This window comes from Pollicipes pollicipes, unplaced genomic scaffold (genome assembly GCF_011947565.3).
Source record: "Pollicipes pollicipes isolate AB1234 unplaced genomic scaffold, Ppol_2.1 Scaffold_4002;HRSCAF=4701_pilon_pilon_pilon, whole genome shotgun sequence".
Taxonomy (NCBI): domain Eukaryota; kingdom Metazoa; phylum Arthropoda; class Thecostraca; order Pollicipedomorpha; family Pollicipedidae; genus Pollicipes; species Pollicipes pollicipes.
Window position 1 is genome coordinate 24815670 of NW_023596420.1, and position 26652 is coordinate 24842321.

The 26652-nt window shown below is 54.3% G+C and overlaps 2 protein-coding genes across 2 annotated transcripts; one reads left to right on the forward strand and one right to left on the reverse strand.

Annotated features, from left to right (window-relative positions):
- Positions 1-6730: 6730 nt before the first annotated feature.
- Positions 6731-19298, forward strand: LOC119094272 (loricrin-like). The gene is made up of 3 exons (XM_037217346.1): positions 6731-6761; positions 15342-16175; positions 19291-19298. Exons 1-3 carry the CDS (start codon positions 6731-6733, stop codon positions 19296-19298), a joined length of 873 nt encoding a protein of 290 aa, XP_037073241.1.
- Positions 19299-20539: 1241 nt separating this feature from the next.
- On the reverse strand, positions 20540-23444 carry LOC119094273 (DNA repair protein XRCC1; the record flags this gene model as incomplete). Its single annotated transcript, XM_037217347.1, is given in 4 exon segments — positions 20540-20653; positions 22238-22313; positions 22717-23142; positions 23400-23444. Coding segments are annotated over 4 exon segments (642 nt in total).
- Positions 23445-26652: the final 3208 nt, after the last annotated feature.

Here is a 26652-nt window from a genome sequence, read left to right on the forward strand (position 1 = left end):
CTCTCTCTCTCTCTCTCTCTCTATCTCTCTCTCTCCTCTCGCTCTCTCTATCTCTCTCTCTCTCTCTCTCTCTCTCTCTCTCTCTATCTCTCTCTCTCTCTCTCTCTCTCTCTCTCTCTCTCTCTCTCTCTCTCTCTCTAAAGAGTCTCCTGACTCCTTACTATCTGGTTGAGTTACGGCTCGGGTTTTCAACCGGTAATGGGAACGTCAGGCTAACATTCTGATAAATACTGCGGCAGAGTGCCGAAAGCGTCTACACCTGGTCGGTCGCAAGCAAAGAGGTAAAGAAGAGAGTTGTTTTTAGATGCCACTACGGTTCCGAGTTTTCGTGCGTCAGAGGGAGGGATGCAGCCAGTCATCATCTGCATAGTTAGAGGCAAAATCCAACAAACGATGAAGGCACGCTACAGAAAGCCAACAAGACCTAAAACGACCAGGCTTCATCCCACGGCTGTGAGTGGTCGGTTGGTTGGAACTTTAGCAAAATGTTAAACCAGTTGAAATTAGTGGCAAGGGTGAGCAGGCTTGTGCGTCGCTCGGCCCCGGTGGGCTCGCTGGCCACTGGGCACTAACGGGCATCGGACGCGCTCGCCTGGGCGGCACGCGACCTCACCACATCACGAGCAGCCCCTGCTGCCGCCGCGCTCTGGCCGGAAACATCCTGCCCTTGGGAATCAGGTCAGTCCCGCTCTCAGAACCAACTGCAGTCTCAATGGAAGCAAAAATCTGGTGGCATAACGCACTTTGGAGGACATCAGGAGACTTGGATGCCTCTGGAGAATGTGATGGTCATCTCCGACTAAGTACGATGTGTTTTATGCTGCGTCGTGTTCTGCATTTTCACGTCAGGAGGTGGATACTCAGCATAATGCAACTTACGTCTTGTTGCGCAAAATATATACCTACAAAACACCGGCGCACTGGAAGAGTTCCACGCCTAGACAGCATCACCAGGGCCTATACCTCGGTACCTTTCTGAGCCCCGTGCAGGGCGCCGCGGCTCACCGACCTCACTCTGCGACGGTCGGGCTTCGTGCCCAGCCCGTGCCCTGTTCTGGCAGCCAGCGACACGCTGATGAACGGCGTCCGAGCGTCGCTCGTCGCCACCGCCCGAGTCGGCGCGACGCGTCAGAGGTGACGCGCTGACGGGTGGCGTCCGAGCGTCGCTCGTCGCCGCCGCCCGAGTCGGCGCGACGCGTCAGAGGTGACGCGCTGACGGGCGGCGTCCGAGCGTCGCTCGTCGCCGCCGCCCGAGTCGGCGCCACACGTCAGAAGCAGCGGTGGCCGCCGCTCCCGGCACGCGTCCAGCACCGGCGCGGCACGCGCGACCAGCGTGTGAGCCTAACGCGGCTCGTTCACACGCGGCGGAGGCCGATGACAGCCGGCTTTTATGCCGCACAAGTCTAGCACGGGCTGTTTGTCAGAGAATGGGGTTAATCCAATTTGCTCGCCACATAACACATGTCGCCAGGAGACATTTGTTACGGCGTGGACCATGGCTTTGTTAAGGTGTAGACCTTGCGATGCCCGGCATAAACTACGCTTTCGGGTGAAAACCGTCCGCCAGCAAGTGCTCGCTCTCTCCCTCACTCACTCTCTTATCCAGTCATTCATTCACTTAGTCCCGCAATCATTGATCGCCCATCTACTCACCGATACTCACTTGTGAGTAGGTGACGCATTTCAGGGCGGAAGCCCGAAAACCATTGATACACGCGGGAAGAAGTGTTATTATGTGCTGCCTCGGCTGCCATGTGTGGGCCTTCTCATCTGTTTCAAGGAGGCTTGCTGTCCCTGTTTGTCTAGGCTCTTTTACAACCTGAAGCCGAGTCTACTTGCATTGAGATTTGATGCAAAACAAACACTCTCGTGAACTGTATTTGCACGGGGTTGATGTAGGTCGATGGGAAGACAGGTACACCTGCCCCAGTGTGATTCAAATGCTTAAGAACGCTTGTGACTTGGTTTGACATACCGACTGCCGTGATCTACAGTATGACTGGTAATCTACGGCACGTTCCGAGCAGTCGTCCTCCCCACCATGTGATGCTGGGGCGTTGCCCGCTTCGAACTCCGGTGCGCACCCTGCCACAGGTCTTCAGGGGTAAAACCTGAAAACAGAAGCACACAGGGAAGACGAGTTATTATGCAGCCAGCTCGGTTGTCATGCGCGGGGTTTGTATCTATTTCGGGATGCAAGGATTTGTTTGTCTAAGCTCCCGCGACATTTGACACAAATCACCAGAACTTTGCCACACCGACAGAACATCTCACAGCTTCCATGTCCAGGGGAGATCAGATCTTCACCTTTCCTCAGGAGTGTTACGTCATCCAGACGATATCGGCTATTCTCTGACAACACGAATAATCCAAGACATGAGTTAGGCAGCGGTGCTCGTGGAACACTTTCATATGCGATGAGCGCGAGCCAGCTTGCAACCGGAAGAATAAAATAAAGTTAATAACGCGCCATTCTAAAAACAATGATTGATAGATTTTGGCGGGGAAGATAATAAGTTTTGCGGAAAATATCTACTACAGGTTTCTTTTGAAAAAACGAGGCGTTTTTCAAAAGCTATCTCGAGATGGTTCATCCATAATCTAGCAGGATTAGAATTGGTATCTACCATTAAGTAGTGAAAATAATGTTCTGGGACTTTCGCGCCCGCTTTTTCCACGCAGCCGAAGATGCCTTGGATTTATTTTAATAGTGATGCTGCTCGTGATGGCGGGATTGAACAAAGCTCTGGCCTCACCACCGCCCACTGTTCTCTCGCTATCAAGACATTGGTAACGCAAACAAAGCCGTTACCGCACATGAGAACAAATCCTAAAGACAAAAGGTGGAGGAGATGGTAAAATCTCCGCCCCCCCCCCCTCATTTGGCACCGAAGCGCTACCGGCTGTAGCACAAGAGATAGTCATTAAGACTACCAGCATCCGAACAAAATCTGGATCTCCTGGAGTCGGCCATGGATCTGAACAAGATCCCACGTCTGGCCCATCATTTTGGGGGGTTTTCCTAACGAGTATCATGGAGGGAATCACATTAACCCAAGTGAAGATGGATGCTTCAGCCACTGAACACGCTGGTTTTCAAAGCATGCTGGGATCGCGCATGGCCTCAACTGGAGCCCGACGCCAACGACAGTTGTGCAGTGCAAGGCAAAGCGGTAAAGACAGGAAGGATGAGGACGTCTCACCACCCGCTGAAACAGCTAGTCCACCGAGGACTTCCAGAACCCCGGCGATGGCTTCAAATGGTGAGACTCTGGTGACAAGTGACCTGAATGTGACTCGATTGGTACTCGCAGGGCGCTACCAACCACGCAACAGTTCAAGGTAGTACAGTTTGGTTTCACTTTATACAATGCGTGACGACCCATCATTTGAAGGAACAGTTGCTAGCTGCCGTGAATGGGAGCGGGGCCAACTCGCTCGTTCTTCACATTGGAACAGATGACGTAGTGGGCGAGGGATCGGAGACCGTTATTTCAAAGGTTCTTGATTTAGTTCACCTGGCCAGGGGCCTTCTGGGAGCTACAAACCTACACGTTCCACGAACTGACCACGAAGGGTACATTTATAGTAAGGCTGATAGCGTTTGCAATCGGCTCAAGGCCCGCTGCGGGATGAATAGCGAGCTGTCATTCACAGATGTACATGAAGTACCAGGCAAATGCCCTTATGATAGCCTGTAAATAGACGGCATGCATTTCAACAGGTCAGAGGCAACAAAGGCTGGTCATTTACCTTCTAATTCGGTTGTTTTTTTCACGGCATTCGGTGCAGTCGAGAAGGTGGTAATTCAACATCACGTCGCGGGCCTACAGCATTAACGGGATTCTGAGCAACACAACACTCTTGACTGTAAATAGCCCTCATAATCTGGCGAAACATTTGTTCTGCAAACAAGGTTAGCGGCTTTGGAGTATTTGTACGAGCGCGTGACCCACATGTTATATTAGGCACCGAATCTTGGCCAACGGAAGACATTGCTTCTAGCGAAGTATTCCCAACAGGTTAAGCAACGTGCAGACGAGTTAGAAATGGAATGATTGGAGAAGGGGTGCTCATAAGTGTGAAGGAAAATATCGCCATCTACATGGAAGGCATTCTTTACGAACGATTCAGAAGTCATTTGGTGCACAATAGCAGATGATAACAAGAAAGCATACTTGATAAGCGTCGTCTATGACCCACCTAGCGGAGACGACTAAACTCTCATACACTTCTTGAAGACATGAGCGCAAAAGTTCATCGAGTCTAATCCACGTCTGAGGATGATTACTGAAGGCGATTTCAGTCTATCCGACGTGATTGGAACGCCGCGCGCCATAGGTCTGGTGATATGCGTCGCCTTGACAGTGAAAATTGAAACTCTTATCGAGACTCTGAGCGCCCCTGGTGTTGACCAGATCGTCAACGGACCAACCAGATATGCGAAAAATGATTAAGTTGTATTAAATCTCCAAATATCTGATGCACAAGAACTAGTGCAAGGTATGGGCATTTGCGATGGTATCAGTGACCATCAAGCTGTGACCATTACGTTGTATTGTAAATTAAGATAGCCAAAGGCAGCGAGAGGTAGCGAACGATAAAACATAACAACAAGAAAAATCCCAAACGTTATTAGAGACTGACTTTATCCGGATAACATCATATTTCTGAACATGTTCGCTTGTAGCACAGCAAACGAGATTTGCTTAAATTTCAAGGAAACATAATGACGGTTGAAAAGATGGTGCCAGAAAAGCCGTTTAACTTAATGGAGATGCTTCATGGCACAACTGAAATATCAGGAGACTAGGAAAGAAACAATGCGCTTCGCGCAGAAAGGCAAAGAGGCAGCAAATTTCCCAGATACTGGTAATGTGTAAGGGAGCCCGTTTAAGTGTGAATCAGGCTTGCAGGAAAGCAGAACATGAATACAAAACGGCTTGGTGACGCGATAAAAGACAACAGCAAAGAGTTTTGGAAATATTCTCAGAGTAAAAGGAAGGCAAAACATTGGCACGGTTACACATGCATCGATTGCCGAGGTTTTGAGCAATTATTACCAATGAATATTTACTACAAAACATAGAAATGACATTTCCACCGTGAGTAACTGTGCAGTATAGGAAATGTTCGCTCTAACATATAGCAATAACGACATTGGTAAGCTTATTGAAAATATTAAAACCCGAAAAGTATCTAGACCAGATCTGGCGCTACGTGAAAGAAATGTGCAGTTCTCACAGCGATGTTTCTAAAATACATTTTTGAACAGTTGATAGATACGGGGAAGGTGCTGGATGCCTGGAAGGAATCGTGAGCCTGCCCTATTTTAAAGAGGAGACTCCAAGGAATCCTGCAACTATAGACCAATATCACTTACATGGCTTTGTTGCTCACTGATGGACGGGATTCTGCCATTTTCGATGGTTTCGTATTTGGAGGAATAGAACGTAGTTCATAGTTCAATAGTTCATAAGCAGCATAGCTTTAGACGAAACTTTTCAAGAGAAAAATAGCTGCTGATGTTCATAAGTGATATAGAGCCTGCATTGGATGAGAAATAAGTGTTGATCCAAAGTTCTTTGAACTTTGTTAAGCCTTCAACAAAATTATTCATAAGCCTCTGCCCCAGAAGTGAAAATTTGTGTGGAATACCAAAAAACTAATTAAGTAATAGCTCGCTCATCCCCAGCGCAACGCAGAGCATGATCCTGGAGACCACCTATCCGGAAAGTATATTTATAGGTTCTGGGGTGCGTGGAGAAAGTGTCTTTGGGCTCTTTTTGTTCATTGTGTGCACAAATGATATAGTCGAAGGATTTAATTGGGATATACGTTTTTTGCTGATGACGTGGTTTTATATTCGTACGTTGATTATACTAGATACACGAATGCGATTTTCCGGGATGGCTTATGTTCAATAGTTGGCTGGTATGCCAAATGGCTGTTGGACTTGAACGTTTCCAAATGTACCATCATGTGAACAACAAGAAGCGGATCTCGAATGGCACCGCACAATGTTTTAAATGGCACTGTGATCGAAGTAGTGGATGCTACCAGGCCCAGGCCCGGTGCAGGCGCTACCAGGTCCGGGCAGAACACATGTTCCACCATTGGGTATACCTCTTACAGGAAGAGTGGCCTCTCCTGTTTATACCTCTGGCGATACGTGGCTGTTGCCAGTAGGTCGATGCCTTGTCTTATGAGGAACGTCCCCACCACGCCGACTATAAAATCCATGCAGCTTCCTGTGTAGGGAAAGTAGCTTTTATCGTCCATATGCCTATTGTTCTCAGTAAGCCGTCGGCGGCTGGGTAAGTTGCTCACTTCGCGCCTTAGACTATTTTAGGATGACGAGCTGCTGATGATCTACTTTCACTCTTTTCGTGCACTGATGCCCTCTTTCGCCAGGATTCGCTGAGCACGTTGCTGGCCCGACAGGCGTGGAAAGGCCAGCTGGCACTGACCAGCGAGGTTCTATCCTTGCCCAGGAGACTGTGTCGCTGCCCTGCGCTGCACATCAATTCCTGTACAGTTATTGCCGGCGGACGAATGGAGGCAAACTTATCCTTTCATCTCGGTAGCACTGTTTGGGTGGTGATTACGGAGTGCACGCAACAAGCTTGGCACAAGGGCTGAGAAGCCTATCGCCACCCACGCGTACAATTTGGCACAAATTAGTAAACTACGGCAAAAAGGACGAGGGAGAAGGTGTAGGAAATTGAGGATGGAGAAGAAGACTGCAAAGCAAGTACAAGGTGGGTGAAGTAAGGGCTGAGCCCAGCCGTGTAGGTGCCAGCCACTTATTCGCCTCGTGCTAGTACCCCACTTGAAACAGCTATGTTGCACTCATGCTCGCCTCATTTTGAAGCCAGAACTTTGAAGACAAAATGCATGTCATGGAGCGAAAGGCTGGAAAGAACAAAGGATGCAAGAAAAGCATGATATGCCAGTTGGTGTTGTAACGATACCTTCATCATTATCTTAAAGCAAGCTCGCCACCCTCGCCAGGGGAACGACCAACTGTGGTTTGATACCTGATGTCGATAAAGTAGCACTCGTTCTAGGACTCGAGACTAGTCAGTTCGAACTACCATTTTTGCTTTTCACCTCCGTGGCCACAGCTGTAGCAGGCCCTGCAGGACTGGGAGGCCTTGTACGCTTGCACAGGTGTTACCTTTTCATCGGCGCGTACAAACCGAACGAGAGCCGATGGCTGTGTTCTGCGTCGACAACAACAGAGGCCAGCACCTAACCGTTGCCTGAACCTTCCATACAAATGTGGATTAGTTTTTTAAGATTTTAGTTAGTTTTTGTCTGATTGTTATGGATGACTAGTTGGGGTAAACCAAGCACAATTCGGACCACTTCCTCTATCAAAATTGGTGCTGTTAACACAACGCTTCGGGCAAGAGTTCTCCGACAGCCCTTGGTCGAAAGAGAGGTTACGGGCTCAGTTGTGCGAACAATTACACCGTTGACTGGGACAGTAGTCCAGATAAAGTTACTCCGTCTAGTTTTTAGTTTGCCTCTGCTTCAATCGATCAGCTGTTGGGTTGGAAGACCTCCTTCACCACGCTGAGGCGTACTGCTGAAGCGGCGGTGCGCTCTGGAGCTCCTGCCGGCGCCGCCCTTCTCACGGTCGCCGGTGCGGGTCACAGGCGTCGGCCGACGGCCGGCCGGCGGGCCCTGGCCAGCTTGGCGCCTCGCGTGCCGCGCGGGCCGGCCCTCGCCGACCAGCCGTCACGCGCAGCATCCCGGCCGGCCGGCGCTTCACTGCACCTGCTGACCGGGCCGCCGCCGCCGCCGCCGCCGCCGCCGCCGCCGCTGGCCGTGGCGTAACCCGGGCGAGGCAAAACAGAGCGCGCCCCACCGCATGAGCCGCTCCAGCTCGGCCCATGACCCGGCCAGGCGGCCCTCGGGCCGCGGCCCGCCTCGGCTGTGACAGCCGCGACGGGATAAGAGCACCTCGTGTGTGTGCGTGCCTGTGAGGGATAAGAGCACCTCGTGGTGTGCGTGCCTGTGAGGTCTTAATCGGACTAGTCACGCGAATACTTTTGTCTGTGCTCAGAGGCGATCTGCAAAAACTAAAATAGAGTTTATCTCGATAATTTTGATCAAAAGGCTTGCAAAGAATGTGTAAACGATCTTTTAGGTAGGCTACATCGATGCGCAAAGACTGCATACTCAATCGAGAATTCATTCTGGAATACGTAAGCACCACGCTTGCTGATAATCTTATACCTGTTTCCCACCGGTTAAACGGTGGAATGTAAGGCGGCACCGTGTCATTGACGCATCGGGATAACTCAGTGACTCAGATCAGCATGCGTAATTTCATCTCACCCATCCCAAAATTCGCATCTGAATTAAGCTTCAACCAATGAAATGTTTGACCTGCTCTGGCTCATGTTCGTCATTTGCTGTGATTGCAAGGCCGATTACCATTGCATTCATCAGAAGCCATTCAAATGATGACGAGGAGGAAAACGAGTCGCATACAAGAAAACAGTCCGGGCACCGGTAAATGCCGCGCCACTTGTAGTTACTGGCCAGCTGTTTGTCGATAAGTCACGCCCTACAAACAATGCCGCAGATCATACACGTAAATGATGGGGCAACGAATCATAAGTATATGGCGTAATCCTGACGGCTATCGATATTAAGTCGTGAGCGCTCTGAGGTGTAACGCAGTGTGCATGTTACATATCCAGACTGTATTGAGCTCAAGGTAACGGTAACTGTTTGTCGTCCAGTGTGACTCCGAGCGGCCAGTCTCTCCGTAACGAACATATTCGGCACAATACGGCGCGGAGACAAATGCAGCGTCACCTCAAGGATTGCATGAGACAAATCATCACGCCCACGTGGGCGGAAACTAACAGACGGCTCTGGTTTGTAACCATATGTGAGGCGGTGACATACAGCATGGGATTTGTCCTATTTTATGCGACACTCCTGGCTGCGCTGCACTTTGACTATGCTGAAACAATAACGAACGTTGATGGTAGGATGAACTTCAAAACGGGCTGTTCAGTCGCGTGACGTCGTCACAATGTAACGTTGTACGTAACGTTGCTGTCTCGAATTTAGGCCCGGTGTGAATAAAAGTTTGCTTGACGAACAATCGGCTAGGGATAAGAAATGAAACGTTCACGGCAGAGGCTGCTTGATTCATTTGACATTTCATCGTTGCATACAAGGAGAAGATGATCGGTCGATAAAAGCCACCAAGTTGCGATCAAACAACAGGTCAAAGGGCCGGCTCATGAAATCGGCTGTTTTGGTGGATTAGGTGGGACTGAACAGTCAAATGTCTTCTATCTTTCCAAATGTCATGCAAATATGGAAAGCTGGAACAAGGATATCAAAAGGTGAATCCATTCGATTCAACCAAAGTTCATTGATTTTAGCCACATCTTACCATTTACTTGCTAACATGTTGATTATTTGGTTTCGCGTGAAATCAATCAAGGAGAGCGGCGCTTAACTCATGCCTCCTCAATTTCATCGAGGTCTGGAGGAGACCAGGACGTATGAAAGGCGATGATGAGCCAATTTACAGTCCCAGGTGACCTTCATTGTCGGAGTCGTAGGCCTTTCCATTTATTTCGTAAATATTGTTCGCAATTTTGTATTTTTGCCCTTCGTTTTCTTGCAGGTTTGGCCCTGCCTGAATTCATTTCTGGCAGGCTCAATAAAAACTACGTGTTTACAGACAGCCAAGCCTGTCCTCTATGGCATTTAATATACATCATTTTCAGATAATCTGTCGGTTCGACCTGTGATATGGTATTGTATATAAGTGTAGAAGCATGCACATCCACACCAAATTGTGGTAATCAAGATCTATGTCGATATCGCTGTTGAAATCAACACTTAAAACGCCGACAGGTAACTTTGAGAGTATTGTCGTTCTCGTTTTAGAATACGGTTCTCAGCTTATCGCTGGTGCGTTAAAAATCTGTGCGTCTCCTTTTCAGAGGAATGACTGACCATTCGTATCATAACAATGTAGGGACATATCCTTGCTACAACTGTCAACTCAAACGGTGTTGAATATGTCTGCTGTCTCGTTTTCACTCTCCTGGTATTTGCAATACGTCTTGAGAGTGTGTCCGTGTTTGCTGTAGGTTTGAGTGTGTGGGTGCATGTTTGCATACCTGCCAGAATGTTTTTCTCTGACCTATCAATGTCAGAAACGTGCCTTGGAACTGAAAAGTTGACACATGCAGTATACAACATAACATTAGAACTATTACAAAAAGAGTCAGCAGTCGAAAATAACACATTGTCGAATTTCCATTCTTGCGATTTCTAACGCTATCATGAGCAAGCTGCGGTCGGAGGATTACTAAGTACATGACCATCGATTTCCATTACTTACAGGGGAGTGTCTTTTTATGGTTAGCTAGATCTTGTCACATACAGGGACAGTCATGCAAAAGTCTTCCCGGACATCTTTCCGGCCAAAAAACTGTTAGTCCGATCTCATTAATATGTTATTCTGACAATTCTTATGTGGGAACAAATATCCTGTTCGCGAATATGAAATTGTGTTTGCCGAAAACATCCAACTGGTCAGCATTTAAAATGCTATGCAAGACGGGGAAAACTGGAAACAGGATACAAGACGTTGAAAACATGAATATGTCACCATCACAGTAATACCAACGTGCGTTGGATATATATCATGCATATATCCTCAACTCGGGGATATATGCATGCCATCTTGAGGCCCGACGTCAAGAAGATCTCGGATGACCTCAGCTAGCTCCTTGGATTCAAGCGTTATTTGGACATACCTGGTATAGGGTATCCTCTGGAAAACAGCAAAAAATTGAATTGTGTACTATTGAACTTGAACAATCTGAAAATTGCCTGATTGCTTAGCCAGCTAATTTTTGCTTTAATATTTAATTTAATTTGATTTAAAATTTAATTCAAAATATTCCTGAAGGCATTCTACGTAACTGCCGTAGATAATAGTTTGGTTCATTGGCGCGCAAGCTATGGAACCTCCGCAGACAACATTGCAGAAAGCAAGCACGCAAAATACAGGTGTCACAGAGGCAGGTATAACACAAAAGACATTCAAACCCTCAAACACTCAGATCTAAGATGATAATCCCATAATCAAATTATAATAAACTCCAAATTGTCTTTACCTATACATTGCCTATGCTCACATTACGACATTCCAAAACGAAGTTTAAAGAGGAATGGAGGCGGCACGGAATGGTGTGGGGGAAGCATGCAAATTTTTGTATTGTCAAGTGAAAGAAATGTGTCAGCGCTGGAAAATTAGACAACATTTAAAGTCATACCTTAAGCAAGTTTATCACCGCATGCGAATGAAACTTGGGCAATCACTTAATCTTAGATGTCGCGGACATTTTTTTATTAGCTGATTATCTCCGTCCTTCACTTTGCCGGCAGGCACACACATATCTGGGCACGTGTAGGAGCATTTTGCATCTCGGCACATCTGTGTCCAGGTCAGCAGCCACCTGACCTGTCCTGCGCTTCAGACCTAGGTCGGATGCTGCGCATCAGCCTCCCCGATGCCCCCTTTGTATGAAGGTGCCCCAGACGTCCTCGGTGGGCTGCAATTGGGCACACCGGGGGGGGGGGGGGGGGGGGCACGCGTCATATACGGCACTTCGGCCTCTCCCAGCAACTCGTGAGCTTTCTAACATAATGAGCCCTGACTAAATATGCGCCGAAAAGCGCATCGCAGTTGCAAAAAGTTATCATCCAAAAAAGGATGAGAACAACAGTTACACATTTCTTACGACGTTGTCTCTGCCTTGTTTAGTATGACTGGACGCGCAACAAACCTAGAGAGATGGCGGACGATGTCAGAAGCTTACGGCGAGCTTGTTCGCTGGCATCAGTTGTACAACTCTCAGATGATCTCCATCAGGTCCAGCACAGTAGCCAAGGTTTTTGGGCTGGTATGGACACCGTGGAAGGTGACGTGCGTTTCGCTGTCTATGACGATGTTACGTCCTTGTCAAAGTTCATATTCTCAAGTTAATGTTCAATTAAGGACTTAGGTTCAGTAGTGCTGAGGCAAAAAGAGTCGCTCAATTCTGACGGGGATATTTCTAAAGCCATATGCAGTCCCGGTTCCAGGGCAAACGGTCGGGTGAAGTTTAACCGAATGTTGTTTCGTAAATGTAAAATCCCGAATACTTCCTGCAGTCATGCCTATTCGTCCCCATTGCTTTTTTATCGACATGTGGAAGTGGAGAAAGGCTAAGAGGCGAAGTGCATATTGATTATATGTCTTTTTGACGCCGTGCAAATTTACGAGACGTAAGTAGATCAAAATTTTTATCAGCTGGAAGCTTACGCGTCGAAATATTTATCAGCTGAACGTTGCTATACAGAGACAGGATTTGGCGAATGGAAAGCTACCGAATTGTCAATGAACCTAACACTGTTTTGTCGAAATGTGGATCTGAGGAACGTTAATCGACGAATGGAAAATCATTGAACCGAAATTAACGTAGTGACTCTGTATTTGATATTTGGACTCTACGAACGGTAATCGATAAACGTAAATTCGTCGAATGGCCAATACGCAATTTTTATTTTGCCGAAATGCGAATTGAATGATTGAAAGTACTGCCAAGTGATAACGCCTGCAAGGAGCAGTCAATGAATAACGTTACGCATTGGCAGGAAGGGATTGGTCGGTAAAGCCAATTATGCTAAAGACATGGAGTAATTCGGTTTGGTTTGGTTGATTATAGGTAAAATCTAGCAGTGTCCAATACAGCCCATCCGACAGAGTTTTTTTAACAGTAATTCAATGCCGTTTTTCGTGTTGTCGCATGCCTAATGCTGCAGCACCAGGAGGGTGGACCTGATTTAAGCTGCTTAAAGTAACATTCACCATCGTTCAGTCGCACCTCCTTAACACGGTTTGAAGAAAAATCTCCAATGCCGTCTTTCCCACGACCCTAGCTGACTTGATTTTTGAGATGTCAAGGGGGCTGCTGAAGTCTCCACTCGTGGTGCAGTGTTGAACAATGGTCACGGGAGGAGGATTAAGGGGACTGTCTTCCACCCATTGATAATATTTTGACTCATGAAAATTCGACTTGAAAGCATTCAGCTAATTCACAATCAGCTGATGAGCATCCCGTCGGACTAGGCGCGACTAAAACACATTTTTGTGGTAACCATTTGGCTAAAGGGCAGTTGGGAGGGGTAACATTCAACCTAAAATGTTTCGTTAAATTGACAAATACTTGGGAGCGATTCGGCAAATTGGCATTCAGCAAACAAGCATTTCAATCTATGAATATTTCGTAAAATTTACATGTTCATAAAAGGGTATGCCGACAAATTGCCATTCGACTTCTAGCGTTCCGCTTCAGCGACATGACAAAAAGACACGTCGACAAAACAGCGTTTGGTTGAATGCATTCTGCAGAAAGACTTCCGGCTAAATGCATTTTGGACAAAGCTCATCCCGTTGGCAGCGCCATCGATACCAATTTCACCTACATCAGAAAGGACGAGGGTAACTTCACTGCTCTGGCATGCAGTGGCAGTGACTCATAGCCATATGCATGTTCGACCATGACACCACGGAACCCGGTAGATTGATCACGTCCGACTGGAGGCGTGACTAGAGCGCGCACTACACATGCCATGAGTGCACCATAGTATTGATTTATGTCCCTCAGTTCCAAACATAGTGCATCCCATTGTCAGACGGAGAGATTATAGGGGGGGGGGGGGCAGGGCATCGGTCGACCCGAGGAGAGCACACGGAACGTGTGCGGAAGGTGAGCACAATATCGAATCATCCGCAAACACCTCAGCTGCCCTGCTTCCGCCGCTCACGACGGCCGCTGCCCGCCCCAGCCCGTGCAGTAGCGCGGGCCACGACTGCCACCCGTCGCCTCGGGCACCTTTCACTCCAAAGAGCCCCCGGCCTTCGCTGCTCGACGGCCGCGTCACGCGGCCCGGTGCCTCGCTCGCCACCCCTGCCGCACGCCTCCGTATATAAGCGGCCATCGCCGTCACTGTCGGCAGTCTGCTTCGTGCAGCCCACCAGTCACATGAACATCATCAAGGTAAGGCGTGTGGCAGAGAGCGCCTGCCACTCAGAGGTACGCTGACGCCGCTCAGGTCTGGCGGCGGCCAGCATCGCGGCACTGGCCTCAGGCACACCACTGATGTATTTACTCCGGCTTCCCAAACATTGACAACTAACTCACCGCGTGGGAAGGTGTGGGTGCTTTTCAATGCATTACGAATCTAGTGCAAAGCATTCATGGAACTGGTGCTTTTTCAAGGCACATAAGACATCTCAATTCGTTTTATTGTCCAAGCACACTAGCAATAGCGTTACAGATACACACATGCATCCTTTGCATCGTTCATATACAGCGCGTAGCTCACGCATTCCTATCTCCTGCTCATTGCGCAATTTATATAGATCTCAACACCTACTTGAGATTCAGCTCAGTCCAAGTTCGATGCACGCCAGCCCGTGCCAATTGCTTGGCAGCGTTGTTCCACCGGCCGTGCTCCAGCGGCCGTGCTCCAGCGGTGTTCCAGCGGTCGTGTTCCGCCAGCCCGGACGCGCTCTCCGGCGGCTGGCAGCGTCACAGCCTGCGCTGCCTGTTCACAGACTTGCAGTTCACTGCTGCTGATCGGCCTCTGCCTGGCCGATGGCGGCGGTGGACGCGGCGGCGGCGGCGGTCGCGGCGGCGGCGGCGGCGGCATCTCCTCCGGATATGGCGCACCGCGCGGCGGCGGAGGAGGCGGCGGTGGCGGCGGCGGCGGCGGCGTATCCTCCGGATATGGCGCACCTCGCGGCGGCGGAGGGGGCGGCGGCGGCGGCGGCGGCGGCGGCGGCGGTGGCGGCATCTCTTCTGGATATGGTGCGCCCCGCGGCGGCGGCGGAGGCGGCGGCGGCAATGGCGGCGGCTATAGCGCGTCCCAGGGACTAGGTGGTGAAGTGGCCGGCTTCGGCCGCCCGAAGAGTACCAACGGGGGACAGGGCGGCTATGGAGCGCCCCAGGCTAGCGATATCATCCAGGCAGGATATGGTGCTCCCGGCATTGGCGGCGGCGGCGGAGGAGGAGGAGGACGGGGAGGATATGGCGGCGGCGGCGGCGGCGGCGGCGGCGGCGGCGGCGGCGGCGGCGGCGGAGGCAGAGGCGGCGGCAGCAACGGATACTCTGCCCCGAGCGTGCAATCCGGCTACGGCGCACCGAGCGGCGGCCGAGGAAATGGCGGCGGCGGCGGCGGCGGCGGCGGCAGCGGCGGCGGCGGCAGGGGAGGTGGCGGCGGCTATGGCGGTGGTCAAGGTGGCGCCGGCGGTGGCGGGTCTAACGGTGGGTACTCTGCCCCGAGGGCCTACAGTGTGACGCAGGCCGCGCCTCGCAGACCCTCGAACGGCGGCTCATCCGCCTTCTCCACAGGAAAGGGCATCAGCGGAGGTTCCATCTCCACAAGGACGTTCTCCGCGCCTCGCATTGTGAAGGGAAGCTCAAAGTCTTCGGGAGGCGGCGGCTACGGTGGATCCGGTGGTGGGCAGTCGTCCGGAGGCGGCGGTTATGGAGGATCCGGCGGTGGACAATCGTCCGGAGGCGGCGGTTATGGAGGATCCAGCGGTGGACAGTCGTCCGCAGGCGGCGGTTATGGAGGATCCGGCGGTGGACAGTCGTCCGGAGGCGGCGGCTATGGAGGATCCGGCGGTGGACAGTCGTCCGGAGGCGGTGGCTATGGAGGATCCGGCGGTGGACAATCGTCCGGAGGCGGCGGTTATGGAGGATCCAGCGGTGGACAGTCGTCCGCAGGCGGCGGTTATGGAGGATCCGGCGGTGGACAGTCGTCCGCAGGCGGCGGTTATGGAGGATCCGGCGGTGGACAATCGTCCGGAGGCGGCGGCTATGGAGGATCCGGCGGTGGACAGTCGTCCGGAGGCGGTGGCTATGGAGGATCCGGCGGTGGGCAGTCGTCCGGAGGCGGCGGTTACGGGGGATCCAGCGGTGGACAATCGTCCGGAGGCGGCGGTTATGGAGGATCCGGCGGTGGACAGTCGTCCGGAGGCGGCGGTTATGGAGGATCCGGCGGTGGGCAGTCGTCCGGAGGCGGCGGTTACGGGGGATCCAGCGGTGGACAATCGTCCGGAGGCGGCGGTATGGAGGATCCGGCGGTGGACAGTCGTCCGGAGGCGGCGGTTATGGAGGATCCGGCGGTGGACAGTCGTCCGGAGGCGGCGGCTATGGAGGATCCGGCGGTGGACAGTCGTCCGGAGGCGGTGGCTATGGAGGATCCGGCGGTGGACAGTCATCTGGTGGCTACAGTGCCCCATCACAGCCTTCTGGAGGTTACGGTGCCCCTTCGCAGCCCTCCGGAAGCTACGGCGGCCCATCTTCTTCCTCTGGATCGTCAGGGGGCTACAGCGCCCCTGCTCAGCCCTCTGGGGGCTATGGCGGCCCATCTTCTTCCTCTGGATCCTCAGGAGGCTACAGTGCTCCTGCTCAGCCCTCCGGAGGCTATGGCGGCCCATCCTCTTCATCTGGATCCTCGGGAGGCTACAGTGCTCCGTCTCAGCCTTCCGGAGGTTATGGTGCCCCATCCTCTTCCTCTGGATCCTCGGGAGGTTACAGTGCTCCGTCTCAGCCTTCCGGAGGCTATGGTGCCCCATCCTCCTCTTCTGGATCCTCGGGAGGTTCCAGTGCTCCGTCCCAGCCATCTGGGGGCTACAGTGCCCCCTCACAGCCCTCTGGAAGTTATGGTGGCCCATCTGCTTCTTCTGGTTCTTCCGGAGGTTACAGCGCTCCCGCTGCACCATCGGGAGGCTACGGTGGTCCTTCCAATTCCGCCGGTGGTGGTGGAGGAGGTGGAGGAGGTGGAGGATATTCCTCCTCCTCCCAGTCCTCAGGAGGTTACAGCGCCCCAGCTCAGCCTTCTGGAGGCTACGGTGCCCCTTCCCAGCCTTCTGGTGGGTATAGTGGCTCGTCATCTTCCTCTGCTGCTGGTGGTTATACTGCCCCGTCTGCCTCTTTCGGTGGGTTCAGTCCATCCAAGCCCTCTGGAGGCTATAGTGCCCCGTCCCAGCCCTCTGGAGGGTACGGTGGTCCCTCTTCTTCCGGTGGGTCTTCCGGAGGACACAGCAGTTCGTCGCAGTCCTCGGGCGGGCACAGCGGCCCCTCCAACGCGTACATCCCTCCTCCCCCCTCCGGTGGCGGGTACAGCGGATAGACCTCCGCTAGGCGTCTCTCCCACGCCAAACCGGGCCACGCCCACATGCGCCGTGTTAGGAGCGCGAGCCGTGCTTAGGTCTAGGAAACGTGAAATAGCCTGAGTCCGCATGTTATTCCTCATATGATATTGATATTTATTGCTCAGTCGTGCACACAATTATGCCGCAATAAAATTGTGTTTGTAACGTGAGTTATTCCGAATGATTAGTTACGCCGCCACTGGCAGTTACACGAGACGGCGCATCGATCGTTTTGTTGAGTCACCCCTGCACAAATGCTTGCGAAAGGGAAAGCCCGGGTGGGCGGAGCGAAGACGTGATGGATTAACACCACCGAACAACCGAGACGCTTGACCAAGGACACCGCATCTCCGTCACGCCCCCACCCTCACTACAGATTCGCAGCCTCATTCACACTGAACGCCGCGTAAAAGTGAATGCAGTAGGTCATGGTCCGTCTCAAAGGCCAGAGAAGCAGAGCGGGCCAGCTGCGCCTGCCGTTGCTCAAGCCACTGGCACGGAGCGGCAGGCTAGTCAGGCGGCAGCCGGAGGGAGTCCAAAGCGTGTTTGGAAAAATGACCAGAAATATCCAAGCGAAACCAGGAGACGACAGAATAAGGCACAGAGAGGGCCGACTGAGAGCAAAGACGCGCCATAGTTAAATTGCGAACACTGGCGAGCAATGCGGCAGGAAGAGGCTGTAGGTGATGCCACAATCAGCAGGCTGACCCACTGATACAGTTACTACTAGCGACCACTATCGAGAAAACACGTCAACAAACCCTGCGAGCTCTCGCTTCTACGAGATACGAAGTTCGCACGTCTCCAAAGATTGTAGCCCACGCACTCGTAACGAGCCACGTAATGAAATTCGCATTCAGGTAGGAAGTAGGATGGGATGGTAGCAGGCACCCACAGTGACTTAAATGATGGTGGTAGTGGTCTACGAGTCCGCCGCCTGCGTTGGTCATTTTTCGTCCGGTGCACAGTGTTGACATACCGATTACACCATTTGTATACTGCATGTTACGCTCAGTCCAGCCCAGTCGTACAGCTGGTCTCACGTTTCTACCCGCTCTGGTTATCAAGAACTGACATAAATCCTTTAAAAAACGCCCACGCACGGCGGTTCCGCGGTTTGCGCGCGGCTGCGAATGAGTCAGCACACGTTGACCCACACGTTGGCCAGCACGACTGTTTGTTTGCCAACGCCGGGATAGATCATTTCCACACCATCGCGGCGGCTGGTCGGGAGGCCCAAACCTACTTCGAGCCCGCGGTCGTCAGCTCCTTCGCAATTAAAAACGTTACCGTGCCCTGCGATAATCGAACGGGGAGAACGGTGAAACAGTGATGTTACAACGTCGCAGAAGTACGCTGCCTGGTGATGCATCCCGCTAAAAGTATTTGGACAAACATCATGGTAAGACATCTAAACAATCGTGCTGCTTGCTGCTGAAAACTGCATGGTTATGCGAATAGGCCCGCGAAAGGCGAACTGGCCGATTCGGGTCGGCCCGGCTCACTGCTCTATGGAACTTCCCGTTATTTCGCGTTAGGGCTTGCTTGGCTTACGGCCTGGCTCACAGTAAAAATAGCTAGACATGTATGATGGCGTGGCCATGGAAAAATCTTAATTTGTCTTTGCTATCTACGGACGACCATCAACGATCGTCATTACGCTGGAGAACAGACAACCAATGACAGCGATATCAATTCAAGTGAAGGCTACCCATATCACCATAGAACCCATCAAAGGCATTCGGGGGCCCAGACAGGCCACCTGAGGCCTTGGATGGGCCCAAAGGTCTTCCCCGCGGCCCCGACATATCATCCGCCAGGCTTGCTCTATACATCACAACCCCGTATAGAAATACAGAGCGTTTGCAAGGATAGCCTCGGGGTTACAGCGCTTCGCAGCCAGAAGTTGTTAAAATCATAGCCCGACTGGTGCAGTTGAGTTCATCTCGCTCCAGTCCATCGGCCACATTCTCAGGAACGGCTTGACGCGCCGCACACCGCCGTGATACGGCCGGTCGTTTCAGTGAGCTGATACTTGGGCAGCTGCCAACTGAGGCCGGCCGATGAAGACGGGTACAGCAGGGCGTTGCTAAGATGCGAACCCACGCTTAAGACCCTTCCGACCACGCTGGATGGATGTCAAGGGTCAGCGTCCAGGCTAAGCAGCGTTTGCGGCGTAATCCCTGACCCCACCACCTGATCGTAAAACCCCGGATCAACGGCACACCGCTGCAGTGAAGACTTAACCTGCCGCGATGCTCGGCACGGTCCGCCCCGCCCTCTGCCGTCTCCTGATCTTTAGCGGGCCGCGGCCGCAGGCCACTTCAGTCAGGGGCGAATAGCTCGCGCCTAAAGCGATTGAACCCACCTCGCCGCGGGTGAGTGGATCTTCACTGGCTAAAGGGACGGACGTCCTGCCAAGCGAGCGCGGGTCAACGAATCAGTGTATTGACATTACGCAGCAGCATGCCGTCGGCTATCGGCCTGGCACCTGGCGGAGGGGCTCAACAGTAATCACACAACAAAACACCGTCCTGGCAGCTGTCACGGCCGTCGAGAAAGCCTGTTAGCAAACGTGACAACACAACCATGCCTAATACACACGGCAGGTCGAAACAAAACGCTTTCGTCAAAAAGCAGTGTAAAATACCACACTACGTAACAACAGAGCAGTCTAGGCAAAGGCACACAACGCGGCAACTTAGTCAACGAAGGCGATGAAGCGGCCCAGTGATCGGGCCTCACTCACAAATCCCGGCAGTTGGGCAATTTTGTACTCGCCACGTGTCAACCCTGCCCAGACCACCGGCACAGCAGTCGGGGTCCGTCGAGTCCGCTCCCGGCCGCATCTGCAGGCGGACACCGCTCTGAAGCCGAGATCGCGAGCCTGGGCGGATCACACGCTCACGGGCTCACAGGCTCACAGGCACACAGACTTCCGAGGCTCGTAGGCTCCCGAGCTCGCGGGCTCCCGAGCTCACAGGCTCCCGAGCTCACAGGCTCCCGAGCTCGCGGGCTCCCGAGCTCGCGGGCTCCCGAGCTCGCGGGCTCACCGAGCTCGTGGGCTTCCGAGCTCGCAGGTTCCCGAGTTCGCAGGCTCCTGCTCTCGCAGGCCCACGGGCTCCAGTCGTGACCACGGCTCTGGGCCGCCCTCATCACAGTCCTCTGGCACCAGTTTGGCCTATGGCCTCCAGTTTGGCGGCTCCCCGGCACCAGTTCCTCTGCCGTGGCTGCTGTGTGAGGGCCGGCCACCATCCGCCGCGCGCTCGCCCGTCAGAGGTCGGCGTCACCAGGTACGCCTGGGGCGGGCACCAGCTTTTGCTGACGCGCGCAGGCGTCCAGCCAGGTCGGCCGGGCGAACATCAGCTCAGGGTTGGCCGACAGCGCCTGAGGAAGCGACGCAGCCGAGCTTAGCCCTCCCCGGCTGCCGCAGCACACGTACGCAGGCGCACGCTCATACACTCAACTACAGATGAAATACGCCGGCGTCGCTGAACACGCTAGGCGTATCTAACAACACACACCAAGTAATATGTACATCTCCTAAACCTACGTACTCAAGGCTGAAGGGCGAAGCAATAAAATAAAAGTAACTGGCTGCAACCTACGTGCGCATCCTGCTGAAAAATATGTGTTAGAACGCCCAAACGGCACCCAGGCGGCAGACTGTTGCCATAAGGTGTATGCGTGGTGTGCATCAATATGCACTTGTTGGTTGCGTAAATATCCATAATATAGGTTCTGCGTTACGTGGTATATGGAGAGTATTCTATCCGTGTGCCTACTAAGCGGCCAATTTGCTCGCTGTGGTGTTTGCTTTAGCCCCATGGGGTTCGTCATTTACCAGCGCAAGTGGGACTCGATGATAATGACAGACGTCACAAGTGGGACTCGATGGTAACGACAGACGTCACAATGTGGACTCGATGATAATGACAGACGTCACAAGTGGGACTCGATGATAATGACTGAGACGTCACAAATGGGACTCGATGATAATGACTGAGACGTCACAAATGGGACTCGATGATAATGACTGAGACGTCACAAATGGGACTCGATGATAATAACTGAGACGTCACAAATGCAACTGTCTGCGCCGAACCAGTCGCAGTATTTGATAGGGATTTGGCTACCGGTGCGAGCATCTCACAGTACTAAAAAAATACGGGAACTTGCCCGGCGTCATATTCATCCTGGGTGATCTTCCCAGTTCCTTGCACTGAATGTCATGGACGCAACCAAGTGTCATTTATCTGTTAAACTTAATCTGAATCTATTGTAACTGCAAATAAATACTGAGTCTTACTCCCCTTGTATGTGTTACTTTTCAAATGTATAATGTTCTTGATTGATTATGATATGTAAGAAAACTGATATAGACTTGTGAAGCACAAAAAAGAAGGGTACTCATGCAGTTTGAAAGCACCTGAAGTGGTCACTAATTAACTAGTTAACAAATACTAAAAATCAATCAAGCATGGGTGTGATTGTAAGACATGTAGTTGCGCAAGTCTCTTTGTGTCACAGATAACCCTTTCCGCACGTGCTCCTTACAAACATCGCTCCTTTGTCGCTAGGTGTTTCAGTCACCCGTTGGGAAAATGTTCTCATCTCGTCCTACGAGGCATGAGTATATCCTCTTTCTCCGTTCATGGAATGCGTTTAGAGGAAAGGTGGCCTCGAGCACACGGGCATAAAACGACCCGGCTCGTCGGCACGAATCAGCCTGCGCAGTCCTCCAAGTGCTCCCTCACAGTAACGGCGGTGGTGGTGCGATTGAACGCAATTTGAGACGCCAATAACCAGTGTACATGTCGGAATGTGCGCGGTTAATGCGCAAGGCAGCAGCTGTCACACCTCGCCCGCAAGGCGTCCGGTCGGGGCGTGGCGCCCCCGCCCCAGGTCCGGACGCCCGCCGCCTCGGACGTACGCGAGCCGTGGCGGCTGGTCAGAGGTCCGCCGGCTCACCTCGTCGAAGTTGCCGTCCCACACGTCCGACGTTATCACATAGTTGATGCCGTCGCCGAAGTACTGCTCCAGCTTCCTGCAGTGAAGGACAAACATATGTCAACGGGAAGGAGTGGTACCAATGTCTGGCCACGCCCAAGCCATTTGGCCTGGCCAAAGTTTGGCAAGGCCGGGCCGGTAGCGAGTAAGGGAGCCAGACGTGCTCGAGTCGCCTCTACCGATGAGAAGTCAGCATCGAAATAAGCAGCATGAATGGCTACAGGCTATTTTTGCAATTCGCATGTCATCGTTTTCGCAGGTGCCTTGTCGCGTCTCATGACCGCACCGACTGGCCTATTTCCAGAATTAGCTCTACCACAACCCAAGTTCGACGAGCGACAGTGATTTCGTGGCATGACGCTGCATTGGTTCGCTCTCACGCTGCATGACTGAGCGGGCGGCGGGGCCCGTGCGCCAGCTCAGCGGCCCGTACTGCTCACCCGCCAAATGCCGTGATGTAGCGGCCCGCCCGGCGCCGCGTCTCCGTCGACATGGTCTGCCCGTACAGCAGGAACGTCTTGCCGAGCAGGAAGTCGGGCAGCTCGGGCACGCGCAGCCCGGTCGTGTCGGGCCGCCGCTCGGCCGGCTCGTCCTCGTCCGTGTCCGCCTCGTACGCGGCGTCCGAGTCCTCGGCGACGGCCGCCGGCTTGGTCGGCGAGCGGCGCCGCTTGGCTGGGACGGCGGCGGCGGTGGCCGGCGACGGGGAGCGTCGCTGTCGCCGCACGGCGCCGGCGGACGTGGACGGCAAGGGGCTCCCAGCGGTGGCGTCGGGCACGCGCCTTCTCTCGGTGCCGGACACTGGCGGACTCGCCGACGTCCGGCGCCTGGCCTCGGAGACCGCCGCCGGCTTGCAGGAGGTCTGAGCCCTGCGAAGGTATCGCACCAGCGGTTGGAAAGCATATAATACATGTAACCAGACGTCAGGCCGCAGCATTGGTCAGCAGACCCCCGTTTGGTTGGTCATTTGGGCTTGAGGGCTAATGGCTTGGGCTCGAGGACTAGCCCGTTACCCGACATCAGTGCCGCAGACCACAATTCACAGCTGATTATCTGGCATGCTTCACATGTCCCCCATGTCACAAGCCGACTCGGCTGGGTGGCCGGCGGCACAAGGCGCGCTTACATCCTGATCTCGTCGTCCGTGTCCATATCGTCGGTGCTGCTGCCGGTACTCGTCGCCGTTCGCTGGCGGCGGGCTGGGCGCGGTGGCTGCAGGGCAGGAGGTCGCGTCACACCGGCCCGATCCCGACACACGGACGCTAGACGCCACCCCACCGCCAATCAGATCATCTAGTGCCAAGGCGTGCAGTTCCAGAGGAGGCGCCTTCGCCTCACCTGCCGGCCAGCCCCGGCTCTCGGCCGCAGTAAAACGGGCGGCGTGCGGGTCCCGAGGAGGGGCGCCTTGCCTCACCCTCGGCCGGCAGCCTGCCTCTCGTCCTCGGGACGGCCGGCGGGTGATTGGTGCCGTGAAGGGGCGCCCCGCCTCACCTGGCCCGGCAAGCCGGCTCTCGGCCGCAGGACGGCCGGCGTGCGGGTCCCAAGGAGGGGCGCCTCGCCTCACCTCGGCCTGGCAGCCGGCTCTCGGCCGCAGGACGGCCGGCGTGCGGGTCCCGGTGAGGGGGCGCCTCGCCTCACCTGGGCCGGCCGGCCGGCCGAGGACGCAGCTCCTCAGCCCACAACCTCGTCTTCGCTGTCCGGCGCGGGCGGCCGTCGGCTGGCTCCAGCGCGTGCCGCCGCCACGAGAGCCGCCGCTTCTGGGCGGCGCAACTGCCATCAGCCACGAGCCGAGCACGATCTTGCCGCGGGCCGCGCACCTGCACGTGCTTGGGCGTGTTCCGGAACGCGCAGCTGGCGGCGGCGTCACGTGATGTCAGAGGCACTCGCGAGCGCGGGGAGGCCGGCAGAGGAAGGACGGCAGAGGACATGGGGAGGGCCGTCAGAAGACACGGGGAGGCCGGCAGAGAACATGGGGAGGCCGGCAGAGGGAGGCTCGGCAGAGGGAGGACACGGGGAGATCGGCGGAAGGGAGCACGGCAAAGCACGTGCGAAAATCGGCGGGAGCGAAGACCGGCAGGGGAACGATCGAGGACGGCAGCGGACGCGGGGAGGTCGGGCAAGAGGGAGGAAAAATAAATACGAGGAAGGTAGAGAAGGCTTACAGATGGGATGGAACATATGGGGTAAAAACTGCGGTGGAAAGCTGAATTTAGCTTAGCAACGGGCCCCATACCCGAATGGAACAGGCAACTGCGGTGAAAAGCTGAATTTAGCGTGGTAACGGGCCGTACCACGAATGGAACAGGCAACTGCGGTGAAAAGCTGAATTTAGCTTGGTAACGGGCCAGTACCCGAATGGAACAGGCAACTGCGGTGAAAAGCTGAATTTAGCTTGGTAACGGGCCGTACCCGAATGGAACAGGCTAAGTACTGGTTGCCGTTCATGGTAGTATGCCTGTTTGTTGGTGTCATGAGTGCGTTTACTTTATCTTCAGGTGGCATGTGAAAACATCAGTTTGGTCTTAATGTACCAGAGATTGCTACAACCTACCCCCCCCCCCCCCTATTATTGACGTATGAGTAAGTTAATGACTGGCATATTGGTGTTTTATGTGTGTATTTCGTTATCACTCTTGGTTACTGGAACTAATACTATGACCTACAGTTAACACTGCGATAGGCGCGACCAGCGACCCTGGCCACTCGATCTTCCCCTCAAATTCCATCAGGTGGGCGACATTACAGCTCCGCTGGTGTAAAAGCATCCCAATGCACCTGCGTGGGACAGCTGCCACGTGGCGTCAGCGCGTGGCGCCCCAGCCTCCCTGCTCACATGAGATGGGTGCAGTCGGGGGTCCAGTCAGGCCGGTACTTGGCTCCCAGTCGGATGCCCTGCTCGCGCAGCGTGGCCCGCTCCGGGTTCTTGTAGCCGCTCATGGCGAACACGACACCCGACAGCAGTTTGTCGAGCGGCCGGTAGGTGGCAGGGCGGGCGGCCGGGCGCCGCTGGTGTCGCCGTTGCTGACGGCCGTGCCGCCGGCGCCTGCTGAGCCGGGGGGGCGCGGCTCGGCGCCGGCTCGGTCCGTCTGGCGGCGCCCGGCCCGGCTCGGCCCGTCTGGCGGCGCCGGCCCGGCTCGGTCCGTCTGGCGGCGCCCGGCGCCGGCTCGGTCCGTCTGGTGGCGCCCGGCGCCGGCACGGTCCGTCTGGCCCCGCTCGACGCCGGCCCAGCCGTGTCGCGTCTCGCCGCTGTGAATACACCACCGTTGACCGGTCGCGGCTAAGGCCAGGATGCGCTTCTAAATGTCGCACTCCGCGCAGGGCGTAGGTCTGGCTGTGCCACGTGCGTGCTCTTAGTTCAGCATGTAGTACAAAGGTTAAATTTAACAAATCTGACGTCTGGGAGCCAACAACCACTGTGAATGTGATCTACCCTGCATATTCCAGCACATTTCCTGTGGTAAGGAAAACAATGACTGGGACCCTTCACATGCCGCCTCACTCCGTCGGTCGTAATGGAATGTCGGCCTCCCATAAACGACAGCTCTGCGTTTTCAAAACAGTTCTCCCTGGCGCGTCTGCGCTGGCTGACACATACCAGCAAAATGGAACGTACGACCATCCACCGCGGACTTGCCTGGTTGCGTCTCTGGTCTGGCAGGCTTGCTCTCCGTCGGCCTCTTCTGCTTGGTCTCCGGCTTGAGTTGGTAGTGGCCGGTGGGCAGCGGCGGCTCGTCCGTTGAGGTCTGCGTGGCGCTGGGCGGCTGCCGGGGCGGTACCACGCGGTCCGCGGTCCTCTCGCGTCAGACTGCCGCCGGCTGGGGGGTAGGACACCCGTCAGCCGTACGCTCGGTTACGCTCCCCGGCGAAGAGAGCCAGAGGCCGGTCCTTGACCCCAGCCCACAGTCCCGGCGTCCACCACAACTGAGCCTCAGCGTTACAGGACACGGGTCCAGATCGCCCACCTGGCGCGGCAGCAGCTCTCGCGGCTGTCCCGACACGCCGAGTGGTCGGTCCTCGACCCCAGCCCAGTCACGACTGAGCCCCAGCGTTACAGACACGGGTCCAGATCGCCCACCTGGCGCGGCAGCAGCTCTCGCGGCTGTCCCGACACGCCGAGTGGTCGGTCCTCGACCCCAGCCCACAGTCCCGGCGTCCACCACGACTGAGCCTCAGCGTTACGGACACGGGTCCAGATCGCCCACCTGGCGCGGCAGCAGCCCTCGCGGCTGTCCCGGCGCACCGGGGGGTCGCCTCGCCCGAGTGCCGCACGCGCGGGCCCCGGGCTTTCCGGCACGGCTCGGAGCTAAGCGCCCAGTGACTGCTGCTCAGAACGGTTAGCCCGCGCCATCCAATATCAGGCTGTTACCATATGATGCTGA